Source organism: Octopus sinensis, linkage group LG19 (assembly GCF_006345805.1).
Source record: "Octopus sinensis linkage group LG19, ASM634580v1, whole genome shotgun sequence".
NCBI classification, from domain to species: Eukaryota; Metazoa; Mollusca; class Cephalopoda; order Octopoda; family Octopodidae; genus Octopus; species Octopus sinensis.
In genome coordinates, this window is record NC_043015.1 from 45699709 (window position 1) to 45724585 (window position 24877).

A 24877-nucleotide genomic window follows, 5' to 3' on the forward strand; every position below is an offset into this window, starting at 1 on the left:
TTCTCGCAGTTGTGAGTGCTATACCCTAACGACTAGGCCACATGCCCTCATCATCATTTAATCTCTCATTTTCCATGCTTTGGTATAGTTTCTATTGATGGATGCCTTTCCTAATGCCGCCACCCACTTTACAGAGTGTGCTGGGTGCTTTTTTCATGATCACACCTGATTCTGCATATTTGTACATTTTCTGTGTTGGTGTAGTTTAACCCTAGGCTAATCCTGATTTAAAAACTATAATGAAAGGCATTCCAAATGCAGTCATCCAGTTTTTTTAAGGGTTATATAAGATTACATTATCTTATGTACTTCATCATCATCATTTAACGTTTGTTTTCCATGCAGGCATGGGTTGGACGGTTTGATCAGAGCTTGTAAGGCCTGGGGCCTCACCAGGCTCCATTGTGTGTTCTGGCATGGTTTCTACGGCTATAAGCCCTTCCTAATGCCAACCACTACACAGTGTACTGGGTGCTTTTTATGTGGCACCAAAACGAGTGCCTTTTATGTGACACTGGCACTAGTGTCAATTTTGAGTACAACAGCGTGCCAGATACCTTGGTCCTTAGTCATCTTTATAAGGCTCAATGTCTTGGTTTGAAAACAGTAAGATATTATTTGAGGGTGATTTGGCTACTTTTTCTAGCAGGCAAAGTGACCACATAGAGGTTTCCCCAGCTGGTATTGTTGCAATTGTTCTTAAAGCTGGATGTTCACGCTAGTGCTAATTAAATTAGTCAAAATGAAACTTGATCTATCAGCCATTACACTGAGGCAATCAAAGTTATGTGTCTGTTCAGGAGTGCAATACAGTGGGTGTAATAAGCTTTAAACTCCTGATTATGACTTCAAGTTCTCTGCAAGTATTTCATTGTGTTTTTTTACCCATGCCAACATAGAACGGTAAACGATGATGGTAGTGATTTCATTCTACATTACAATTATGTCACTTGGGAATGGGTACTGGGGTTTTCAGAGAGTTCCCTACGATAATTTAGTATTTGCATATACAGGAGAAAAAAAATCATCTCCTTGTTTTATTGCTATAAAAACCCATCAAATTTAGGAAGATTAATATTTTTGTTTCAGATATCTTAATCTCTCAAGCATTATTTCAAATTTATCACTTTCAAATATTCTTGAATTGTAATGTAAATATTTATCGTTTATTTTTTATTTATTTGTCATTGGACTGTGGTTTTGCTGGGGTATTGCCTTGATGGGATTAAACAAGTTGACCCCAGTATTTTTTAAGTTTGGTACTTATTCTATCAGTCTTTTTTGCCAAACCACTAAGTTGCAGGGGATGTAAACAAACCATTACCAGTTATCAAGTGATAGTAGTGGAGGAGACTAACACAGACACACACACACACACACACACACACACACACACACACACATCCATACATTTAAACATATATACACTGGGCTTCCACACAGTTTTCCTCTATCACATCGACTCACAAGGCATTGATCAGTCCGGGGCCATAGTAGAAGGTGCCCAAACAGTGGGTCTGAACCCCAAACCACATGGTTGCAAAGTGAACTTCTTAACCATACAGCCATGTGTGCACCTGTTAGTCAATTCTAATTATATTAACATGCAAATAAGCTTAACACACAGTAGACCCGTTATCCTTCTTAATTACTATTTTGTAAGCAGTTTTCTTTCTGTTATCTTTCTCATTATTTATCTTACTTCAAATTACTAATTTTTATTGCGTGGCTATGTCTTGGAAAATTTAATTAAAATTCCATTGATTTAAAGAAGACAAAAAAAAAACGAATTATTAGGCATTCGTGTTTCTTTTTCAAGTTTAAATTGTCTTTTTATTGTTAGGGTTTATTATTTCTTGTTGTCTCCCCAAAATTAGATGTTGCTTATATTCCCAGTTGTATTCAGAAAAAGAGCCGTTAATGTAAACGATTTCACTGCAAAAGTTTTCGATGTAAACGAGTTTTAGATAAAGCACCAGTTTGAGATAGATAAGAGAAATTGGCCCCACTGATGGAACACGATTGAATTTTCTATGTCAGCTTGGTCCGATACATTTGTTATATTGTATTGAATGTTGCCAAACCAGCCCATTTAATTTCCCTCCGATCAAGTTACGAATCAATAGAGCTTCTATGTGGCAACTTGTCCTCTTCAGTCTAACAGCTGAATTTCTATCATGCGTTTTTTCTACTCTCAGAAGACCTTAAGAGAGCTATGCTCTTGAGAGATCACTATGGTTTATACCAATTTGTTAGATATCACACTTCTTTGTCAGCCTGTGGGAGAGAAAAAGAAATGAAACAAAATCAATATGATCATTGATAGAACGAGCAATATGTTTTAATTTATTACCCTTTAGCATTTATGCTGGCCAAAATATTCTATCTGTTTCATGCTCAAACTGGTCAGATCTGGTCCCTCATACCTACCTTACAATGTCATGCTAAAAAAAAAACAAAAAAAAACTATCTCATCAAAATCTTGAAGCTATGGGATAATGCATGATTAATTCAAAACAAAGCGAATAAATATACATTGCATTTGGCAGAGTAATCTGAATGCTAAAGGGTTAAGGAAAATGCCGTTGCCAGCCTTGCCTGGCCCTCGTGCCAGTGGAACATAAAAAGCACCATCCGACCGTGGCCGTTTGCCAGCCCTGTCTGGCCCCTGTGCCGGTGGCACGTAAAAAGCACCCACTACACTCACAGGGTGGTTGGCGTTAGGAAGGGCATCCAGCCATAGAAACATTGCCAGATCAGACTGGGCCTGGTGCAGCCTTCTGGCTTCCCAGACCCCAGTTGAACCGTCCAACCCATGCTAGCATGGAAAGCGGACGCTAAATAATGATGATGATGATGATCTTTTATCTTTTATTGTTTCAGTCATTTGACTGTGGCCATGCTGGGGTACTGCCTTGAATGGTTGGTTTTAGTTGAACAAATTCACCCTAGGACTTATTTTTAAAGCCTGGTACTTATTCTATCTGTCTCTCTTTGCTGAACCGCTAGGTTACGGAGATATAAACACACTAACATTGGTTGTTGAGCAGTGGTGGGGCACAAACACTGACACAAAGATACACACACATAGAGAAATACACACACACACACACACACACACACACAATAGGCTTTTTCAGTTTCTGTTTACCAAATCCACTCTCAAAGCTTTGCCTGACCTGAGATTAGCAGAACACACTTACCCAAGGTGCCATGCAGGGGGACTGAACCTAAAACCATGCGGTTGGTAATCGGGAAGCAAGCTTCTTACCACACAGACACGTCTGCGCCTGTAGCAGAATAATTTGAATTCATGGTTTCTATATATGAAATTTTACATAAGAAAGATAGAAAAGTTATATAAATAAAATTACATATTTATAAATATATTAGGAGGAATGGAAGTCTATTTCAGAAGGCATAGTTTACCCTATAGGCCAGTGTTTCTCAGCCTTTTTACCCTTGCGTAACCCTTAAAATAAAATATGTGTCTCAAGGAACCCCTGCACAAAAAAATTATATGCCATTTCTTTCTCATATTTTTTTCATTGTAGTTCATGTGATAAATATCATATGCATGCATACATCCATCCATACATATGTATATACATACATACATATGGTTGTTATATTTTTTGATAACATAATGGGTTAAAATAGGATGATGTCTATATTACAGTAACCAATAATGTGTTGTGCATGTATAATAATATTACTCTCATGAAATTAGCATTAACTTATTTCACTTTTTTGGAGAACCCCTGGGAACCTTTTGTGGAACCCTAGGGTTCTGGGGAACCGCGGTTGAGAAATGCTGCTATAGTCAACTGGCTGGATCCAGCCAGTTTGCAAAATAAAGCAAGTAGAATATTTGGGCTGCATATGGCCAGTTTAGATACTAAAGGGTTAATTGGATCTGAATTAAAACTTTCCATCTAAATTTTATTTCAATTTCTGTTTTAAACAACAAATTAATAATGATTTCAAATTTTGGTGCAAGATCGTCAGTTTGGGGTGAGAGGTAAGTTGATTACGTTGACCAGTAATTAGGAGGGAGGGGGAAAGTTGATTACATTGACCCCAGTGCTCAACTGGTACTTATTTTATTGACACCAGAAGGACGAAAGGCAAAGCTGACCTTGGTGGAATTTGAACTTGGAATGTAAAGACGGATAAAATGCCGCTGTGTATTTTGCCTGGCATGATAATGATTCTGCCAGCTTGCCACCATAAACAACAGAGTAATACTCCTTTCTATTAACGGCACAAGGCCTGAAATTTTGCGGGAGGGGACTAATCAATTACATCAACACCAGTGTTTCACTGGTACTTAATTTATCAACCCTGAAAGGATGACAGGCAAAGTTGACCTTGGCAGAATTTGAACTCAGAATGTAAAGAAGGATGGAATATGTTAAGCATTTTGCTTGGCATGCTAACGATTCTGCCAGCTTGCCGCCTTACACAGCAGATTAATAATGATATGGACAAAGTTATTTTACTAAATTCTTCAGGTACACGTATGGCTGTGTGGCTAAAAAGCTTGCTTTGCAACCTTATTGTGTTAGGTCAGTTCCACCATGCAGTACCTTGGGCCAGTGTCTGTTACTATAGCCTAAGGCTGACCACACTCATGTGAGTGAATATGGTGGACAGAAATTGTGGGAGCCCACTGTGTGTGTGTGTATATATATATATGTATATATATATATATATGTATATATATATATATATATATATATATATATATATGTATGTATGTGTATATATATATATATATATATATATATATATATATATATAAAAGTGCATGTGTGTTTGTGTTTGTCTCCCACCCCTTCACCACTTTACAATTGGTGTTGGTTTGTTTACGTCCCTGTAACTTAGCGTTTTGGCAAAAGACCGATAGAATAAGTACCAGGCTTAAAAACTAATAAGTCCTAGGGTTGAGTCATTTGACTAAACTCTTCAAGGCAGTGCTCCAGCATGGCTGCAGTCTCGTGACAAACAAGTAAAAAGGAAACAAAGATTTTTTTTTTAAATAACATTATATTTTATTTTAAGATTTAAATAAAAAGAAACAACAAAGAATAAAGATAAGAAAGGAAGAGAAAGAAAAGGAAAGAAAAAGGTGTTGGTAGTAGGGGTTAAAGCAGTGAAAGATGGAGGGGTTGGGCGATGGGCCACATATCTCGGAACAGATGGTGTGTTCAGGCATGCTCTGCAGTAATGACGATTATGGTGATGCTGCGGAGAATGATCAGCAATACTCATTGCAGTAGCCACTCCATCTCATGGGGCTCATTTGTCTTGACAGGCCACTTTCATCTTCTGCTACAAGATCCAGTCCATTGTTGTGTGTGTCTTGTGGGCCTCAATGACCCTGAGAGCTATGCCAGCAGAGCACAAGCTCCTGGTGGAGGCTCTTAAGCTGGATAGGTCAAAGGATAGAGGACAGAGTTATATGGACCACCTCTTCCCAGCAGTATAAACAGGTCTGCATAGGGCCAACACCCCTATCTAGAAAAAAAGGAAAAAGTTTAGGAGAGAAAGGCCTTCATACTGGAGCAGTGGCCCTGATTGCCCAGAGTTGAGGATAATGGAGAAAAGTCTTCAATGGCCAGTGCTTTTTAAGGAGTGAATGGCTTAAGTAAGGACGACATTATCTACAAGTTGTTTTGGTTTTGTTTAAACCTTTAGCATTAAAAACTGTCATGTTTTTATCCGGCCCACATGTGTTTTATGTTCTAACCAGCCAGATCCAGCCTATCACACCTACCTTTCAATGCCATTCTAAAAACAAAGCAATCATATCAAAATATCAAAGCTATGAGATAATACTAAGGATATAAACATACATACATACATATATAAAGAGAGAGAGGATAGATAGATAGATAGATAGTTAGATAGATAGATATAAAATTATATAAAATTATAATCGTACTCCTGTCCGATTAATAAATTCATAATTCGTTTCGAAGAATTTCTGATAATATTCCAGAGTATTGATGAATTCTTTGCCCTGAAACCACCTCAGTTCTGGGAAGAGTGTATTTTCAAATTAAAGGAAAGATGGAGAACTCTTTACATGAACACCACCCTGTACATAACTCCATGTCCCCCTACATGACCTTGCTTTTTGAGCCAAAAAATTAACTAACTAACTAACATGATTAATTAAAAACGATGTGAATGAAAGAGCATTACATTTGACAGAATGTCTGAATGCTAAAGGGTTATACCGACTGTATCTGGCCCAAATATTATACCTGTCTTATGTTCAAACCTGCTAGATCCAGCCTCTCACACCTACTCAACATTTGTTCCTCTGAACGTAAATCGTCACATCATTGAAATCTCAAAGCTGTGAGATAAGGCAAGATTAATTCAAAACAATGTAAATGAATAAGCATTATATTTGACAGTCAAATCTGAATGTCAAAGGGTTAAGGGAGTTTGTCTGCTATTTCTAACATATCAAGTCTCTGCAAAGAGGCCACCTTTTCGCTTGGTCACTCTATGTTGGTATTTCTCTTTTCTGATGTTGTTTGTCTCTTTTTTCTTTATAATCCTATTTCTTTACTACCCTCAAGGGGCTAAACACAGAGGGGACAAACAAGGACAGACAAATGGATTAAGTCGATTATATCGACCCCAGTGCGTAACTGGTACTTATTTAATTGACCCCGAAAGGATGAAAGGCAAAGTCGACCTCAGCGGAATTTGAACTCAGAACGTAGCGGCAGACGAAATACCTATTTCTTTACTACCCACAAGGGGCTAAACATAGAGGGGACAAACAAGGACAGACAAATGGATTAAGTCGATTATATCGACCCCAGTGTGTAACTGGTACTTATTTAATCGACCCCGAAAGGATGAAAGGCAAAGTCGACCTCGGTGGAATTTGAACTCAGAACGTAGCGGCAGACAAAATACCGCTAAGCATTTCGCTCGGCGTGCTAACGTTTCTTATTTCTTTATTGTCAAACAAGGGGCTAAACACAGAAGGGACAAATAAGGACAGACAAACGGATTAAGTTGATTATATCGACCCCAGTGCGTAACTGGTACTTATTTAATCGACCCCAAAAGGATGAAAGGCAAAGTCCACCTCGGTGGAATTTTAACTCAGAACGTAGCGGCAGACAAAATACTGCTAAGCATTTCGCCCGGCGTGCTAACGTTTCTGCCAGCTCGCCGCCTTCAATCCAATATCTTTGGCTGGTTGTATAAGCTTCATCATTGTTTAACGTCTGTTCTCCATGCTAGCATGGGTTGGACCATGTTATACATTAAGAAAAATGTAGTGAATTATCCAACATATATTGTTGAGTCGGAATTAGTATATTTTATACAATAGTGTGTATGTTTCATATTTTCGAATGCTTATATTTTGCTAAGAACAGTATTTCTCTTTCAGTAATTTTTAAAAGATACGTTCCAATCTTTCCTGTTCTGTTTTATTTGGTTGTTTTTCATTTGGATAATCCATCTTGTGCTATCAATTTATCTCGAGATTAATAAATTAGATTGGATTGAAACTCAAGCATGCATGTTTCACTAGTCATCAGAACGAGGCAGATAACATGAAAGAGAGGCGGCGAGCTGGCAGAAACGTTAGCATGCTGGGCGAAATGCGTAGCCGTATTTCGTCTGCCATTACGTTCTGAGTTCAAATTCCGCCGAGGTCAACTTTGCCTTTCATCCTTTCGGGGTCGATAAATAAAGTACCAGTTTCGCACTGGGATCGATATAATCGACTTAATCCATTTGTCTGTCCTTGTTTGTCTTCTCTGTGTTTAGCCCCTTGTGGGTAGTAAAGAAATAGATAACATGAAAGAGAGGGGGAGAAAGAAGAGGGAAAGAGGGAGACAGAAAAGGAATAAGTGAACTGCAGTGGTTTGTGATTGGCTTTTAATCACTTCACTGAGAAGAGATCTGTTTGACATAATATGGAGATTGAGGAAGCTGGTTTCTGTAAATTTTAAGGTTGATGATGTCCTAGTAGTTGGAGTTTCATGTAGACATTCCCACACATTATAGAAATGTGGTTCTGAAAATCTTATTTTTTGTTGGCGACCTTTGGTGTGGAGGTCAATGAGAAAATACATTTTGTGTTATGGAATTCCACGTTACAAAAGATTTTTAAGAGCACAATGCTTCTTGTAACACACAGTAAGGACATCTTTATTAACCCTTTCGTTACTGTATTTATTTTGAGATGCTCTGTGTTTCTTTCAATTACTTTAAATATAACAAAGAATTTAGTAAAATAACTTAGCTTTCATTCAGCTAGTGTTAGGAACATAAATTGTGACTAAGGTTTGGTGGAAGATTTCAATTCAAAACTTATGGAAACAAGACATTTGTACTCAGAGCCAGAGCCGGTTTCAGCCGGGTTAGTAATGAAAGGGTTAAAGGGGTAAATTTTGGGTTACTGTCAACTGGACAGGGGTAAAAAATGTCACCCTAAAATTCATATTTGTAAGTACTGTTAATTTCCATAAGCAATGTGAAATATTTTTTGGGAAAGAGAGAAAACAAGAAAGAGGGAGTGAAAGTGAATGAGAGAGAGAGGGAAACTCAAGCATAAGTTAGAAGTTGATAACATTGACTTAACCCTTTAGTATTTAAACCGGCCATATCCGGCCAAAATATTTAATCTGTTTTATGTTCAAACTGACCAGATCCAGGCTTTCACACCTACCCTACAATGTTATTCTACATTAGGTAATTACACCATCGAGATCTTGAAGATATGAGATAATGCATGATTAATTCAAATCAATGGGAATCAATAAGCATTATGTTTGGTTGAATAATCTGAACACTAAAGGGTTAAGCACTTAACTGGTCCTTATTTTATCACTGATGATAGAAGGATGGAAGGTGAGGTCAACCTCAATGGGATTTTAATGTGAAAGGGCATATCTAAATACCACAAGGTATTTGTTTTTTTTCTCTCTACCATTCCACTATCTTATGTTTTTTTTGGCACAAAACAACCACAAATTTGTAGAGGATGTGTGTTGTTGACTGGTATTTACCACTCTACTATTTCTGTCAACACAATACTGTGGGCTATATAGTATTTGTTAGAAGCAGCTTATATTTCTTCTTCTTTTCTTCTTACACCATTCACCCGGGGTGGGTTGAGCTGGCTTCATTCATCCTCAATGCTGCATCTCTCACAAACGCCCAACCAGGCCTGGCGATTTGAGTCTAACGACCGCGTGATCTCCAATCACTCCTTATTCCAGCGGCAAACGCCGTAGATATGGGGGCCTAGGTTGGGTTCCAGATCAGCCTTGACTGTCATCAGCCAGGTTTTTTGTTGTCCAAAGCTTATATTTGGTGCTAGACTGTAAGGTTTACCATTGGCTTGTGTTTTCATGAAATCTGTCCTTCATATTTGTTGGAAAATATTGTAGATGGATTATTGCAGGGGCTCTCAACCATTTTTTTACCCATGGATCCCTTTGATTACTATTTTATTCTGGAGCCCTGCCCCACACCCCATAGCCATTATTTGATGTTTAAAAACTAGTTTTACAGAAACTTCTTTCAAAATTACTATTTTGTTTTTCCACATATTAACTTGTGTATGTTGAACTATGTTAAACGCTAGAGAAAGAAACCTAGCTGCTTCTTGCAGACATCGAAAGCAAAATTTTTTTCAGGGGGCCTTTAAAATACTATTGTGGACAATTTACTATTTTGTTGCATGGATCCCCAAAATCTTATATGGAGCCTTGTTGAGAACCACTGAATTATGGCAATAGTGAATCACTAACTAGAAGGTACTATTACATTAGTGTCTCATTTAACTGAACTGCAAACAGTTTTTTCTTCTAATTTGTGGTTGAGTATCTCTCTCCTCTCTCTCCCCCCGGTATGTGTTTATATATTATTCTTTCTTGTTCCTCCTTCATTATCAAAGATGACTTAGGCTCAGTATTGACTTTTATGTCTGATCTAACAGTTCTGAATCCTCTCCCACCCACATGTGGGGCTTGTATGGGAAGGTGTGGTACTTGGGGTACTAGTACCTCCAGCTTTGTGAAATGTGCACTTTTCCTTATCTTTAGAAAGCAGCGGAAATATAACAAAAGCTGTTACTCAGAGTTTCGCGTTTCCGATGATAAACAGGAACGTGAGACTCTTGAGTAACAACTTTTGTTATATTTCTACTGCTTTTAAATAAAGTATATATCATCATCATCGTTTAGCATCTGCTTTCCATGCTGGCATGGGTTGGACGGTTCAACTGGGGTCTGGGAAGCCAGAAGGCTGCACCAGGCCCAGTCTGATCTGGCAATGTTTCTACAGCTGGATGCCCTTCCTAACGCCAACCACTCCATGAGTGTAGTGGGTGCTTTTTATGTGCCAGACCAGGCTGGCAAACGGCCACGATCGGATGGTGCTTTTTACGTGCCACCGGCACGGGGGCCAGGCGAGGCTGGCAACGGCCACGAACGGATGGTGCTTTTTACGTGCCACTGGCACTGGTATCACAGCTGCAATTTCCATTGATGTTGATAGATTTCGATTCTCACTTGCCTCAACAGGTCTTCACAAGTAGAGTTTTGTGTCCCAAGAAGGAAAGGTATGCATAAGTGGACTGGCGGCGAAAGGCGGCGAGCTGGCAGAAAGGCGGCGAGCTGGCAGAAAGGCGGCGAGCTGGCAGATAAGGCGGCGAGCTGGCAGAAACGTTAGCACGTCGGGCGAAATGCGTAGCCGTATTTCGTCTGCCGTTACGTCCTGAGTTCAAATTCCGCCGAGGTCGACTTTGCCTTTCATCCTTTCGGGGTCGATTAAATAAGTACCAGTTACCTACTGGGGTCGATGTAATCGACTTAATCCGTTTGTCTGTCCTTGTTTGTCCCCTCTGTGTTTAGCCCCTTGTGGGTAGTAAAGAAATATATATATATATATATATATATATAGAAACCATTCTTAATCCAAACAAGAAGAAATGAGGTTGAAAATGCACATAGAATATATGAGGATTAATTTATATTTTAAAAAAACACACACACACACACACACACACACACACACACACACACACTCTTTGCTGGTTTCACACTTGATTTTCAAAAGTCCATGTTATGTGGAGCTGCATTGCAAGTTGTCTTTTTCTGGCTGTTGTAAAAAATTGTTTGTTTTTATAGAAAGAATGTTAATTGGCTTCTGTTATAGGAGTAAAAAATCTTTCATTTTCATCAGTAACTAAGTTTCCTCATTTACCTCAAGTCATGGAGTGGGGGGCGTGGTGTTTGCGAGTGCTGCCACTATTCACAGCGCACAAATATTATTCTCCCTGTCTCGATGTGTGTGTGTGTGTGTATGTGGTAATGACTTTAGTGTAAAATTCCAATAAATGATATAACATCAAAAAAGGGGAGCAAGAAGACACGGGGGTATCCAGTCTCTTTTATTGATGAAAAAAATTGGGTCAGTCATAAACTGTTACATATCACATCATCTTCTACTCTTTTAAGTTCTTGGTGATCACTCTCTCAACTACTGTCTTCTGATGATGGCTTCAGTCTGGTAACACACATCCTTTTGTTTTCATTAAATTATTTGTTAATGTTATTCGGTTCAAATTCATCATCACCATCGTTTTAACATCCACTTCTCCGTGCTTGCATGGGTTGGAGGGAGTTGTGTTGAAGCAGATTTTCTATGGCTGGATGCCCTTCCCGTTGCCGACCCTCACCTGTTTCCAAGTAAGGTAATGCTCCCCGCTGGCCTGATGTATTTTCATGTAAAACTGGAAGCAAAGGGCACTGCCTGTACGACGGTGACAGTTGTTTACAACAGCCACAGTCTCAAGACAAGGAGACACCTATTTCTTTACTACCCACAAGGGGCTGAACACAGAGAGGACAAACAAGGACAGACAAACGGATTAAGTCGATTATATCGACCCCAGTGCATAACTGGTATTTATTTAATCAACCATGAAAGGGTGAAAGGCAAAGTCCACCTCGGCGGAATTTGAACTCAGAACGTAGCGGCAGACGAAATACCTATTTCTTTACTACCCACAAGGGGTTAAACAAGGACAGACAAACGGATAAAGTCGATTATATCAACTCCAGAACGTAGTGGCAGACGAAATACCGCTAAGCATTTCGGCGTGCTAACATTACCAACTCTCTCCCTCACACACACACACACACACACACAGAGGACAGGCTTCTTTCAATTTCCATCTGCCAAATCAGCTCATATAGTTTTGGTCAACCATGGCTAAGAAGAAGACACTTGCGCAAGGTTCCACACAGTGGGGTTGAACCCAGAACCCAGAACCCAGTGGTTGCAGTTGTTTTATTTCTCGCATTAGCCAGTTCTCTTTCCGTTTTCTTCTTACTCTCTATTATTTCTCTCTCTCATGCTTATGTGCATCCATGCAAACAAATTCACATGTCTAATTTTATAATAAAGGATGGCAATATCTATCTCGCTAGTCTCTTTCTTCATCTCTCTACCTCTCGCTTATTAGCTCTTTACTCTCTTTGCTTGTTTCAGTCATTTGACTGTGGCCATGCTGGAGCACCGCCTTTAGTCGAGCAAATCGACCCCAGGACTTTGTAAGCCTAGTACTTATTCTATCGGTCTCTTTTGCCAAACCGCTAATGTATGGGGACGTAAACACACCAGCACCGGTTGTCAAGTGATGTTGGGGGGAACAAACACACACACACACATATATATACATATATACAACGGGCTTCTTTCAGTTTCCGTTTACCAAATCCACTCACAAGGCTTTGGTCGGTCCGAGGCTATAGTAGGGGACACTTGCCCAAGGTGCCACGCAGTGGGACTGAACCCGGAACTATGTGGTTGGCAAGCAAGCTACTTACCACACAGCCACTCCTGTGCCTTTCCTATGGTGGTTAGCATCTACAAGGCGGCAAGCTGGCAGAAACGTTAGCACGCTGGGCGAAATGTTTAGCGGTATTTCGTCTGCCGTTACATTTCTGAGTTCAAATTCCACCAAGGTCGACTTTGCCTTTCATCCTTTCGGGGTTGATAAATTAAGTACCAGTTATGCACTGGGGTCGATGTAATCGACTTAATCCGTCTGTCTGTCCTTGTTTGTCCTCTCTGTGTTTAGCCCCTTGTGGGTAGTAAAGAAATAGAGTAGCATCTACAAAATTATATTCTCTTCTAGTAGTAGTACATCAACAGGCACACAGAACACATAAAATTATATATATGGGTGCTTTCAAGCCCTCCTCCTTGTTCTGTATTGTCACAAGACAACAGTATAATGAATTACTGCTAAGGTGGTTAGCACTAATCAAATGATACTAAGTTAGTTGAAACCACTAATTTAAGACAAGGTTAAACAAACAGCCTCACTGCGGTGCTTATAATGTTGATGTTTTACTTCCTTTGTCTCGTTTCTCTGGTACAGCAGATCTTAGCTTTATTGATCTTTATATATATATTTCTTTATTGCCCACAAGGGGCTAAACATTGAGGGGACAAACAAGGACAGACAGAGGGATGATTAAATTGATTACATCGACCCCAGTGCGTTACTGGTATTTAATTTATCGACCCTGAAAGGATGAAAGGCAAAGTTGACCTCGGCGGAATTTGAACTCGCAACGTAAGGAGTTGGCATGGTTTCCTGCTGTTTTGCACACCTTGGGCAAATGTCTGCTACTGTAACCCCCAGATTGACCAAAGTCTTGTGTGTGGATTTTGTTGACAGAAACTTGAAAGGGCCTCATCGTGTGTGTGTGTGTGTGTGTGTGTGCACATGCCTTTGTTCTGACATTATGTGATGTTTGTACCAGGGCTTTGGAGTCAGAAACTATTAAGGGGTAGCTGGAGTTGGAGTCGGTAAAATTATATCGACTCTGACTCAGAATATTTTTATTATTAATATAAACCAGTTATAACATATAGCTCTACTCAGAGTACAAGTGTATATATATATGCTTTGAGATATGTAGACCATACTAATTTAATTACATAAAGAGGAGTCAGTCAGTCAGAGGTGCCAATAGTAGAGGGGTCAGAGTTGAAGTTTTTTGCTTTGATTACACAGTCCTGGTTTGTACGGCGGCAAGCTGGCAGAATTGTTAGCACGTTGGATGAAATGCTTGGCGGTATTTCACCTGCCGTTACATTCTGAGTTCAAATTTCGCCAAGGTCGACTTTGCCTTCCATCCTTTTGGGGTCGATTAAATAAGTACCAGTTACACACTGGGGTCGATATAATCGACTTAATCCGTTTGTCTGTCCTTGTTTGTCCTCTCTGTGTTTAGCCCCTTGTGGGTAGTAGAGAAATATGTATTTTGCCTGTCGTCACATTCTGAGTTCAAATTCCACCGAGGTCAACTTTACTTTTCATCCTTTCAGGGTCGATAAATTATGTATCAGTTGAGTACTGAGATCGATCTAATCGACTATTCCCCTCCCCTCAATTTTAGGCCTCATGCCTATAGCAGAAAGGACTATGTGATGTTTGTAAACATGCATTACTATCATACAAACGATGTATCATTTCCAGTCTTCCATGAAGAAAGCAACAAAAAGAACATGTCTGGCTCTGGGAAATATTACCTTGCTTGGAAATAAGTGAGGGTTGGTGACAGGAAAGGCATTCAGCCATATAAATTCTGTCCGACCCGTGCAAGGATAGAAAAGTGGATATTAAATGGTGTGGATGATGATGATAGTCTCCTCATTGCTTTTACGTCTGTTTTTTTTTCTGTGTGGGCATGGGTTGGGTGAGACTTATTGAAGCATATTTTATGACTGATCCCCTTCTTGTTCTTGGCCCTTGTATCTTAGCGGTTCGGCAAAAGAGACCGATAGAATAAGTACTAGGCTTCCAAAGAATAAGTCTTGGGGTCGATTTGCTCGACTAAAGGCGGTGCTCCAGCATGGCCGCAGTCAAATGACTGAAACAAGTAAAAAGAGTAAAATGAGAGTAAAGAGCATAAAAGATGCACGGGTGTATTAAATACACCAAAAGGTTTTTAGTTCATTATGGGACCCGTAATGATATTTTTTGAGACTTTTTTTTTTTTCATAAAAATAAAAAAAAATTGCATCTTATATGCTATCAAACACAGTAAAACCACATGTTTGTTTAATGAACTTTGTCAACACAGATACAGATTAATTAAGGAACAATAACTGTTGCAATTAATAAGCCCTTGGTTATTTGTTTAGAGGAGTAACTTCCCATGTTTTAAATGTACCTCCCCCTCTCTATTTCCAGTTTTGATGTGTTAATAATGATTGTGTAAACGTTCTTTAAAATACATTTTCTCATAGTATTCATCTTAGAATTTACTCGGATCTTTTCGGTTTGAACGGCATTTTCTTCTAGCGGTGTCATATGAAATTGTCACCCATAATTATGACCCTAGTATCGATCTATTGCATTTCAATCTGTTTTAGGGTTAGGGGTGGGGGGAAGGGTATCTTTTTTTCTTCACAAATGTAAATAAACCCAATCTGTTTCTTAAACGAGGGACATATTCATACGGCACAGAATGTTTTTTTTACCTCAATGGACGTCACTGATTGGTTGAAATTGAAGAAAAAACAACAACAAATATCTTACAAACTATAGAATTTTCTCAATAAAGCCAAGAGAAAAAGATGTTTTATAAACACATTCTACCAGTATACGAAGTTTAAAATTTTTTAGTTACCTAGAAATTATGTTAAAAACTGCTGTTCAAACCGAAAAGATCCATTTATTCTTTCCCAGTGTCTTAATTCTTTCTTTTTTTCTTTCTTTCTTCTGTTTGAAATAGCTTCTGACCTTCTCATTGATCTGCATGTTCACTTACTCCGACGTATTGGTAAGAAGGTAAACACAGAAAAATGGCAACGCAGCATAGTAAAGGTATGTGCTTAATTTTATATTTTGAGTAATTATAGAAAATTGAGAGCAGGCGTTGGAGTGGCTGTGTGGTAAGTAGCTTGCTTACCAACCACATGGTTCCGGGTTCAGTCCCGCTACGTGGCACCTTGGTGGGCAAGTGTCTTCTACTGTAGCCTCGGGCCGACCAAAGCCTTGTGAGTGGATTTGGTAGACGGAAACTGAAAGAAGCCTGTCGTATATATGTATGTGTGTGTATGTTTGTGTGTCTGTGTTTGTCCCCCAACATCGCTTGACAACCAATGCTGGTGTGTTTACATTCCTGTAACTTAACGGTTCGACAAAAGAGACCGATAGAATAAGTACTAGGCTTACAAAGAATGAGTCCTGGGGTCGATTTGCTCGACTAAAGGCGGTGCTCCAGCATGGCCACAGTCAAATGACTGAAACAAGTAAAAGAGTTATCTTTTCTGCTTGTATAATTGACTTGTCAGATAAATTCGTTTTCTTCCTACTTGGCACTATGACAATGAAGTGCCAACAAGGAAAAAAAAACGAATTTATCTGATGCAGGAGGAAAGAGTGAGAGAAAGTTGTGGTGAAAGAGTTAGCAGAAGTTCACCATTACCTTCTGCCACAGCCGCGTGGAGCTTAGATGTTTCGCTCATAAACACACACATCGCCTGGTCTGAGATTTGAACCTGCGATCCCTCGACCGCGAGTCCGCTGCTTTAACCACTAGGCCATGTGCCTCCACGCCACTGAATTTAGGATGTTTATATTACCTATGTGGTATTCTATATTTTTCAGCTAGGCGCAGGAGTGGCTGTGTGGTAAGTAGCTTGCTAACCAACCACATGGTTCCGGGTACAGTCCCACTGCGTGGCATCTTGGGCAAGTGTCTTCTGCTATAGCCCCGGGTCGACCATTGCCTTCTGAGTGGATTTGGTAGACGGAAACTGAAAGAAGCCTGTCGTATATATGTATATATATATGTGTGTGTGTGTGTTTGTGTGTCTGTGTTTGTCCCCCTAGCATTGCTTGACAACCGATGCTGGTGTGTTTACGTCCCCGTTACTTAGCGGTTCGGCAAAAGAGACCGATAGAATAAGTACTGGGCTTACAAAGAATAAGCCCCGGGGTCGAATTGCTCGACTAAATGTGGTGCTCCAGCATGGCCGCAGTCAAATGACTGAAACAAGTAAAAGAGTAAATGAGTAAGAGTGTAGTTGGTTCTCAAGTGGGGTGGTACAAACCTAGCAATATGTGTTTTATAGTGAAAACAATATTTCCAATCAAATGGCAATTACTGGATGATTTCTGTTTGAGTCTAACTGTTTTAAGCCATTGTGGAAACGCAACCTATGTTGCAAATAGGCATACGAATATTGTATAAATTTTATTATTGAAAAATTTATTAAATTTTGCACATACGAGCATATCGTCCTGCAGACACAATAAAATGTGCTAGCAGGTGCTTCCCCATCCGGGACCTAAATGAAACGCAGTCCAGTTTTGTGCTATTACTTTCTTTCTTTCTTTTTATTTTGTTTTCTACCCACCACATTCATTCTTTCATCTCTCTCACTCTGTTGCTCATTATTTTCTTCTGGTCACTCACTCCGTCGTGTTTGCTTTGAAAGAGCAAAGATAGCATAGAGAAGAGAAGATACTTTAGTGTTTCTAGGGGCAGGGCAGTCTGCATGGCACTTTGGGAAAGTGTCTTCTGCTATAGCCTCGGGCCGACCAAAGCCTTGTGAGTGGATTTGGTAGACGGAAACTGAAAGAAGCCTGTCGTATATATGTATATATATATGTGTGTGTTTGTCCCCCCAACATCGCTTGCCAACCAATGCTGGTGTGTTTACGTCCCCGTAACTTAGCGGTTCGGCAAAAGAGCCTGATAGAATAAGTACTAGGCTTCCAAAAAATAAGTCCTGGGGTCGATTTGCTCGACTAAAGGCGGTAAAAGAGAAAGAGAGAGTATCATCATCAGAAATACTGCCCTTCAGGTGGTTTTTTTGCTAGTTATTACAATTCAAGTGGTAGATTGGCAGAATTGGACAATATACCTTATGGTATTTCTCCCAGCCCTTTCTGTTCACAGTTTAGATCCTTCGATGGGTAACCTGGCAGGATTTGAGCTCAGATCTGCTGCTAAGCAATCAATTTTAGCCATTCTTATACACTTTCACAGTCTTGTAACAATGTTCAAAATCACTTATGTATCATGTAGTATTTATATTTTTAATCATTATTAAAAAAAAATTTTTTATTTGTTACAGTTTTGCCATTACTTTGATAATGCTGATGCATGGGAAATTGAACAAAATGGTTATGAAAATGTCAAAGTCAGCACCAAATTAAAAATCTTAAAGGTATGTTTTTTGACTCCCATTTTAGAACATTACATATGCACCATCTCTACTATAATGACCACTGCTCCTCCAAACTGGTAGGCTTCAAGCAGTCTCTACTCAGGTACTTCTGTCTTTTTCTCTTCTCCTCTCATCACCTCTGTTGTGTTGAACACTCTTGGTCCCCCACTAACCAATATTCCTGATCCTTTTTTCCTAGAATCTGTGCCCCCTCGCATTCCTGCTTTGCTCAAGATGTTTTCTGTATCATCAGCTTAAAAAATTTTATATCAGAATGCTCACAACACCAGACGCACTTGTCTCAGAAGGCCTGCGGAAACCATGGGGCCAGACGACTTTCTCTACACTAAACAAATACAATAAATAAAAAAAATATCCTCTGGAACTTAGTTAAGTTAAGTTAATTTTTTGGCTCAAAAAGCAAAAAGCACGGCCATGTAGGGGGACGTGGAGTTATGTACAGGGAGGGTGTTCATGCAATGAGTTCAGGCCATTTCTGGCCAAGAGAGACTTTGAACTGAACGGTCGTCGGCATCTTCACTATCTCGTCTGGCAGCTTATTCCACGGATCTGCAACCCGGACGGAGAAAGCCCCTCTCCTTCGATTGAGATGAAATTGTCGCAGATAGAGCTTTTCGGAGTGACCCCGCAGCCGACGCTCTGGAGCAAGAGTGAAGAACAGCTCTTTCGAGAGGTTACACTTTCCGCTTATGATGTTGTGAGCAAGAATGAGATCACCACGGCGTCGTTTTTCTAGAGAATAAAGGTCGAGCGTCTTCAGCCTTTCTTCATAAGACAAATGCTTGAGACCAAGAACGCCAATATACTAAATGTTTCAGATAAGTTCCTAATAAGATAATGTTTTAATCCTTTAGCATTCAGATTTCTCTGTTAAATGTAATGCTTATTTATTCATGAATTAATCATGCATTATTTCATAGCTTTGAGGTTTCTATGACGTGATTGTTTATGTTTATTTTTAAAATGACAATGTAGGGTAGGTGTGAGAGGCTGGATCTGGCCAATTTGAACATAAAACAGGTAGAATATTTAGGCTATGACTGGTTTAAGTGTGAAAAGGTTAAAGTTATTTATTTCCATTCTTAAGAGATGGGGAAAAAAGATATTTATATCTACATTTAAGTTTTTTTTATATATTTTAAAAATAGGATTAATAATCCAAAAAAAAAAAACGACCATCTTACTAATTACAGAATTTTTTGTGCACAAGACAAAAATATGAAATGTAATTTTAACCTTTTTTGATGCGAAACTGGGTATTTTCTAGTTTAAAGTGTTTGTATCTTAAGACTTTCCATCATGATTTTATTTAAAAGTCTCTTCTACATTTCAAACAATAGATTTTCCGATTGCATGCAAATGGTTGCAGGCAGTTTTCTGGCTAACTTTTGCCAGTTCTCAAGTTGTTTCTTGATGACAGATGAGCGTCCACTACACTCACGATTTTCAAGGCTCAGGCCTCCACTGTGAAATCATTTAAACCCTTTTCGAGATGACCACTTGCTGGTCATTTCCTCACCAAACATTTCATTGATATTGCAAGCAATTTCAGCTGCTTTACATCCTTTTATGAAGTTGAATAGCAAAATTGCTCGAATATCGTGCTTTGACAGTTCTATTTCAGATGATTGTAACAATGGCGAAAAAAATATCAATGTTAATTTATTGATGCATTTGGGTACATCTATGTCCATATTATCAGACAATTGCAAAAAAAAAAAATTTTTTTAAATTCAAAACTCTGCAAAAATTTGGTACAAGTTCTTCACGGTTCAAAATGTTGCTTACTTTTTATTCAACCTGATATGATCACAAAAGACTTAAATGAACAATAGATATGATCAGCGGTATATTTTTCATCAGTTTTGCATAAAGTTTTATGAATAATGATTTTTTATTTACCTCTTTATATATATATATATGTATATATCTATATATACACATACACATTATATATATATACATATTTCTATATTTAACAATTGACAGAATCTGCTAGAAACTCAGTTTGATTTGAACTTGAAGTTTCGTGAAAAGATCAGTGATTATGAACCTAATCAGCTCCGCTGCCAACCTCTTGGTCGAGATATAAATGGAGGCTCCTATTGGTATTTAATTGTAAGTAAAATGTACTTGACTCATTTTCTGTTTTTTCAGTCACTACTTTTGTTCTTTGTTTATCCCTCCACACCACCTTCAATTTGTGATCATTTCTCTGTAATGTAAATTATAAGTGCAGGCATCGCTTTAATCATTGACTGTGCAAAACTGAAAACAATAGATCCATATTGACAAGTCTAAAGGATCCCTACATACTTACTCAATCCTTTTGCTCCCTATGGAGCATAGGCAATTGATAACTTTTCTCCATTGTTATCAATGTGATGTCTTTTATGCTCCCTGAGGGAAGGCCTTCCTCTCCTAGGCCTTGTTGGTTTTGAATTGTCATCAAGGGTTCTGTAACTTTGCCTTTTCTAGAAAGAGGTGTTGGCTCTACACAAACCCATTTTTGCTTCTGGGAAGAGGTGGTCCACATTAGCCTGGCTTGTATCGTTTGACCTGCCTAGCATGGGAGGCCTTGCCAGGAACTTGTGCTCCCGTGTCACGGCTCCCAGGGTCATTGAGGCACACAAGTCACTCTGCCACAACCAAGGATCTATATTTAACCACAATCTTGTTTTTACTGCATATGTAAATGGGCACCATTCAAGCGTGATTGTTACCAATGTTGCTTCACTGGCACCTGTGTTGGTGGCACGTGTAAAAAGATTTGAGTGAGGTCATTGCCAGTACCGCCTGACTGGCCCCCGTGCAGGTGGCACATAAAAAGCACCCACTACACTCTCGGAGTGGTTGGCGTTAAGAAGGGCATCCAGCTGTAGAAACTCTGCCAGATCAAGACTGGAGCCTGGTGTTGCCAGCCCTCAGTCAAAACCGTCCAACCCATGCTAGCATGGAAAACGGACGTTAAATGGTGATGACGATGATGTTGGTTAATCCTTTCATGAACATAGAACCTTAAGTTCCATTGGTCCAGAGCTTAACTCTGATTTCCTTTCTTTTGATAACCCTTTATTATTTCTAGTTTCATTGATGGATTAACAGAACCAGTGGAGCAGCAGACAAAATGCTTTAACCTTACCATATTTGGTTGCATTTTTTTTGTTCTGACTTCAGATTCCACTAGTGTCATCTTTGCTTATCATCCATTTGAGTGGACGGTGGGAGAAGTTGATAAAATGTGTACCAGCCATATTTGTGATTGATTGATGGTGTTCATCACCATCTTCCTGCTAATTTATTGTCTATGTTAGAAATTATAATTAGTCATTGAATATCTGTTTTTCATGCTGGTATGTGTTGAGTGGTTTGACATGGAGTGGACAGGCTCCAATTGTCTGTTGTAGTATGGTTTCTACGGTTGGATGCCTGTCCTAATGCCAACCACTTTATTGTTTTTCATTTGCTGTATACATCTTTCTCTTTCTGCTACCCAGGACAAAGATTTAAATCTGCGTATTTATCGCGAAGATCACCCAACCATAAAAGAAGAGGATGAAGTCTGGAGAGTCATATGCAAGTAAGGACCCAATTTCCTATTTTTAATCATTTATAATTCCCTCTCTCTCTCTCTTTCGGAGAGGCACAAGCACCTACACGCACACATACACACACGGCAGTAACTTCCGGCTTCCGAATTCAATCACAAAGCTTCGGTCGGCTCGGGGCTATAGCAGAAGACACCTGCCCAAAGTGCCACGCAGTGGGTGTGAAGCCGAAACCATGTAGCTAGGAAGCAAGCTCCCTAACCACACAAATTGAAGTATTTTATTCCTCACTATGAGAAACTCTGTATGCGTACATTTATCAATGTGAGACTATGAGTTTAGTCTCCCTGCATGACCGAAAAGACTGGATTGTGAAAAACAAATGAAGTGACATACCAAAACAAGTGAAGGCAGAGTTATAGTGAAGTGGATTTTCCTCAATTACTTTTCTCTTTCTGGTAGCTCGGCACGTAAAAAGCACCATCCGATCGTGGCCATCGCCAGCCTCGCCTGGCCCCCGTGCCGGTGGCATGTAAAAAGCACCATTCGACCGTGGCCGTTTGCCAGCCCCGTCTGGCACGTAAAAAGCACCCACTACACTCACAGAGTGGTTGGCGTTAGGAAGGGCATCCAGCCGTAGAAACACTGCCAGATCAGACTGGGCCTGGTGCAGCCTTCTGGCTTCCCAGACCCCAGTTGAACCGTACAACCCATGCTAGCATGGAAAGCAGACGCTAAATGATGATGATGATATTGTAACTTATGATCCTAAAATTAAACTAAGTCCAAAGTTATTGGTCTCTCTCTAACCTGCTCTGTTACAACCCATAAATTTCTAGTTTTCTTTTGAGATATTGAAAGCAGTTGGAAAAGAACAAACATAATCCTTAAAACATATCTTAGGCTTGTGTTGTGTTCATGTGCTGTTGCATAACTCACTGTAAAGCCGCTTGGTGTCCTGTATCAATCTATGCCTCGGCTATGGTCCTAGACAGGACTCAACTATACTTCTGGGAAAAATAGTTTCAATTGGTATTGTGTCCAAAATTTCTGACAAGCGCTTGGCTAAGAAATGGGAGCAAGAGACAACAATGTCACTATCTCAATGAGAAAATTACTCTACCAGTCCTTGGTGATCCATCAGAGCCATTAAGGCAGCTCACTACTGAAGATTCTAGTGGACAGAGGGAGAGAGATTGAAGAAGACATCTACATATATGTATGCAAGCATACATACACACACATACATGTATATAGACTTGCATGCATGTACACATTCACACACATACACATATGTACGCACATGCACATCATGCTTATCTTCATAATTAGTGCTGGTGCATGCATATACAGCTGCGTTCATGTGCACATACACGCAAGTACTGTCCAAATCTCCGACCAATCACATACAGCTAGCTGGCATTCAATTGGCGTATCAAGTTTCAGGCATTTTGATTGGGTTTTGGATAGAAAATTCACAAAAAAGTCACTCCTATTGATTTTTTAATGGCTTTGCGGGGTGACTGGGGAAATGTAAAGATGTGCACGACCACCCTTGGACAGTTTTGAATGACCATAGAAAGTGCGAGCCTGCTAACTGAAAAATTGTGGATTTGTATAAAGGACACACACACAGACAGACATTTTGCCATTTATATATATATAGAGATTATGGTGTATCTATCATATTATTTTTGTTTGTGTATTTGAATATTATTCCATAAAAAAAAATACCTTATCAATGGAACAAATTCAAAGACAAAGTTTTTAACGTAATGAAACAAAGCTAGAAAGATCAATAAATTAATGTGTTAAAAACAGAAACAACAAAATTTATAAAGTGCAATATTTCCTCAGCGTCCCATAAGCTTAAGTTATGAAGTAATTTGATCCTCTGCTACATGATGATATACTGTCACTTGTCACTAATTTCTTTTAACAGGGATCGCGATGATCTTGCTGGTTTGGTTGCTATCTTGGATTCTGAGATAAATTCCAATAAAGAACAGACTGAAACTGACAATAAAGATGGAACCAAAGAAATGGAAACTTCTGAATCTCAGGTGAAACGTAAGTGTCATATAGTTCCATATTCAACCAAATTATTTTGTAATAGAACAGTGCTTTTCAAACTTCTTGCTGGAGCGGAACCCCAAGGAAACATTCCACTGGCTCGAGGAACCCCTGTGCAATAATTTAATAGTCTTATGCACACATATCTGCACAGGAGAATTAAAAATTACTGCCGATTTTAGCAGTTTTGTAACTTCTTGCGGAACCCCTGGACTGTGCTGGCAGAACCCTAAGGTTCCGCAGAACCCTGGTTGAAAACCACTGTAATAGAATTACTCTCTGCTTTTGTGTGAGAATGATTCAGCCATAGTAAGATACATGGCTTCAGACAGATCCAGGGCAAGTTCCGATACCCCTTTTTTCTAGGATCATTACTGACCCTTCTTGTGATTAGATTTGCTAGTTGCACAATCACTTCCTTTGGGTGTCCAGTATGGGAATTCACAGGTTTTATGAGTAAGAGCCATTTTGGTGCTGCCTGTTTGGAATTGCTGATTCGATGCCAACTTATTTGACATCAGATGGTCTTAATCTCTCTCTCTCTCTCATCATCAAATTGTGTTTATATCTATGTCTCTCTCTATCTGCATGTGTATGTCATTTCTGTGCTTGCATTTGTCAATTAGGCACAGCTGACTAGACATTTAACTTGTTTTGGTGACTATACATTTTGGTACCAGAGGCATTGAAGAGCAGAAAAAAACTGCTAAATATCAGTGTCTGTTACTTTTGTCCACTTCTGGGGTAATTTTGTTTTGCATGGCTTTGAAGTATACTGTGTTTTTTAACACTATACATCTTTAAAGGAGCCTCCCTTAGATGAAAAACTGTATAGCTACCAGCATTTAACAACACAAAATGCATTAAATAAGAGATATTGATAATGTAATGTTCACATTAAGCTTAAATATATATATATTCAAAAGTTTGTGTCAGTCACATTATGCTACCCCTGAGACACACACACACACACACACACA

General features: G+C 39.3%; 1 protein-coding gene across 6 annotated transcripts in view; it reads left to right on the forward strand.

Annotated features, from left to right (window-relative positions):
- The window catches only part of LOC115222169 (microtubule-associated protein futsch), a 96247-nt gene that overhangs the window by 27944 nt on the left and 43426 nt on the right, over positions 1 to 24877 (forward strand). For all 6 annotated transcript variants that reach the window (XM_036511436.1, XM_036511438.1, XM_036511439.1 and 3 more), the window contains exons 2-6: positions 15810 to 15901; positions 18163 to 18255; positions 20266 to 20394; positions 21774 to 21856; positions 23767 to 23894. In XM_036511436.1, coding sequence (XP_036367329.1) covers positions 15810 to 15901; positions 18163 to 18255; positions 20266 to 20394; positions 21774 to 21856; positions 23767 to 23894 — 525 coding nt within the window. The remainder of the gene's footprint in view (positions 1 to 15809; positions 15902 to 18162; positions 18256 to 20265; positions 20395 to 21773; positions 21857 to 23766; positions 23895 to 24877) is intronic.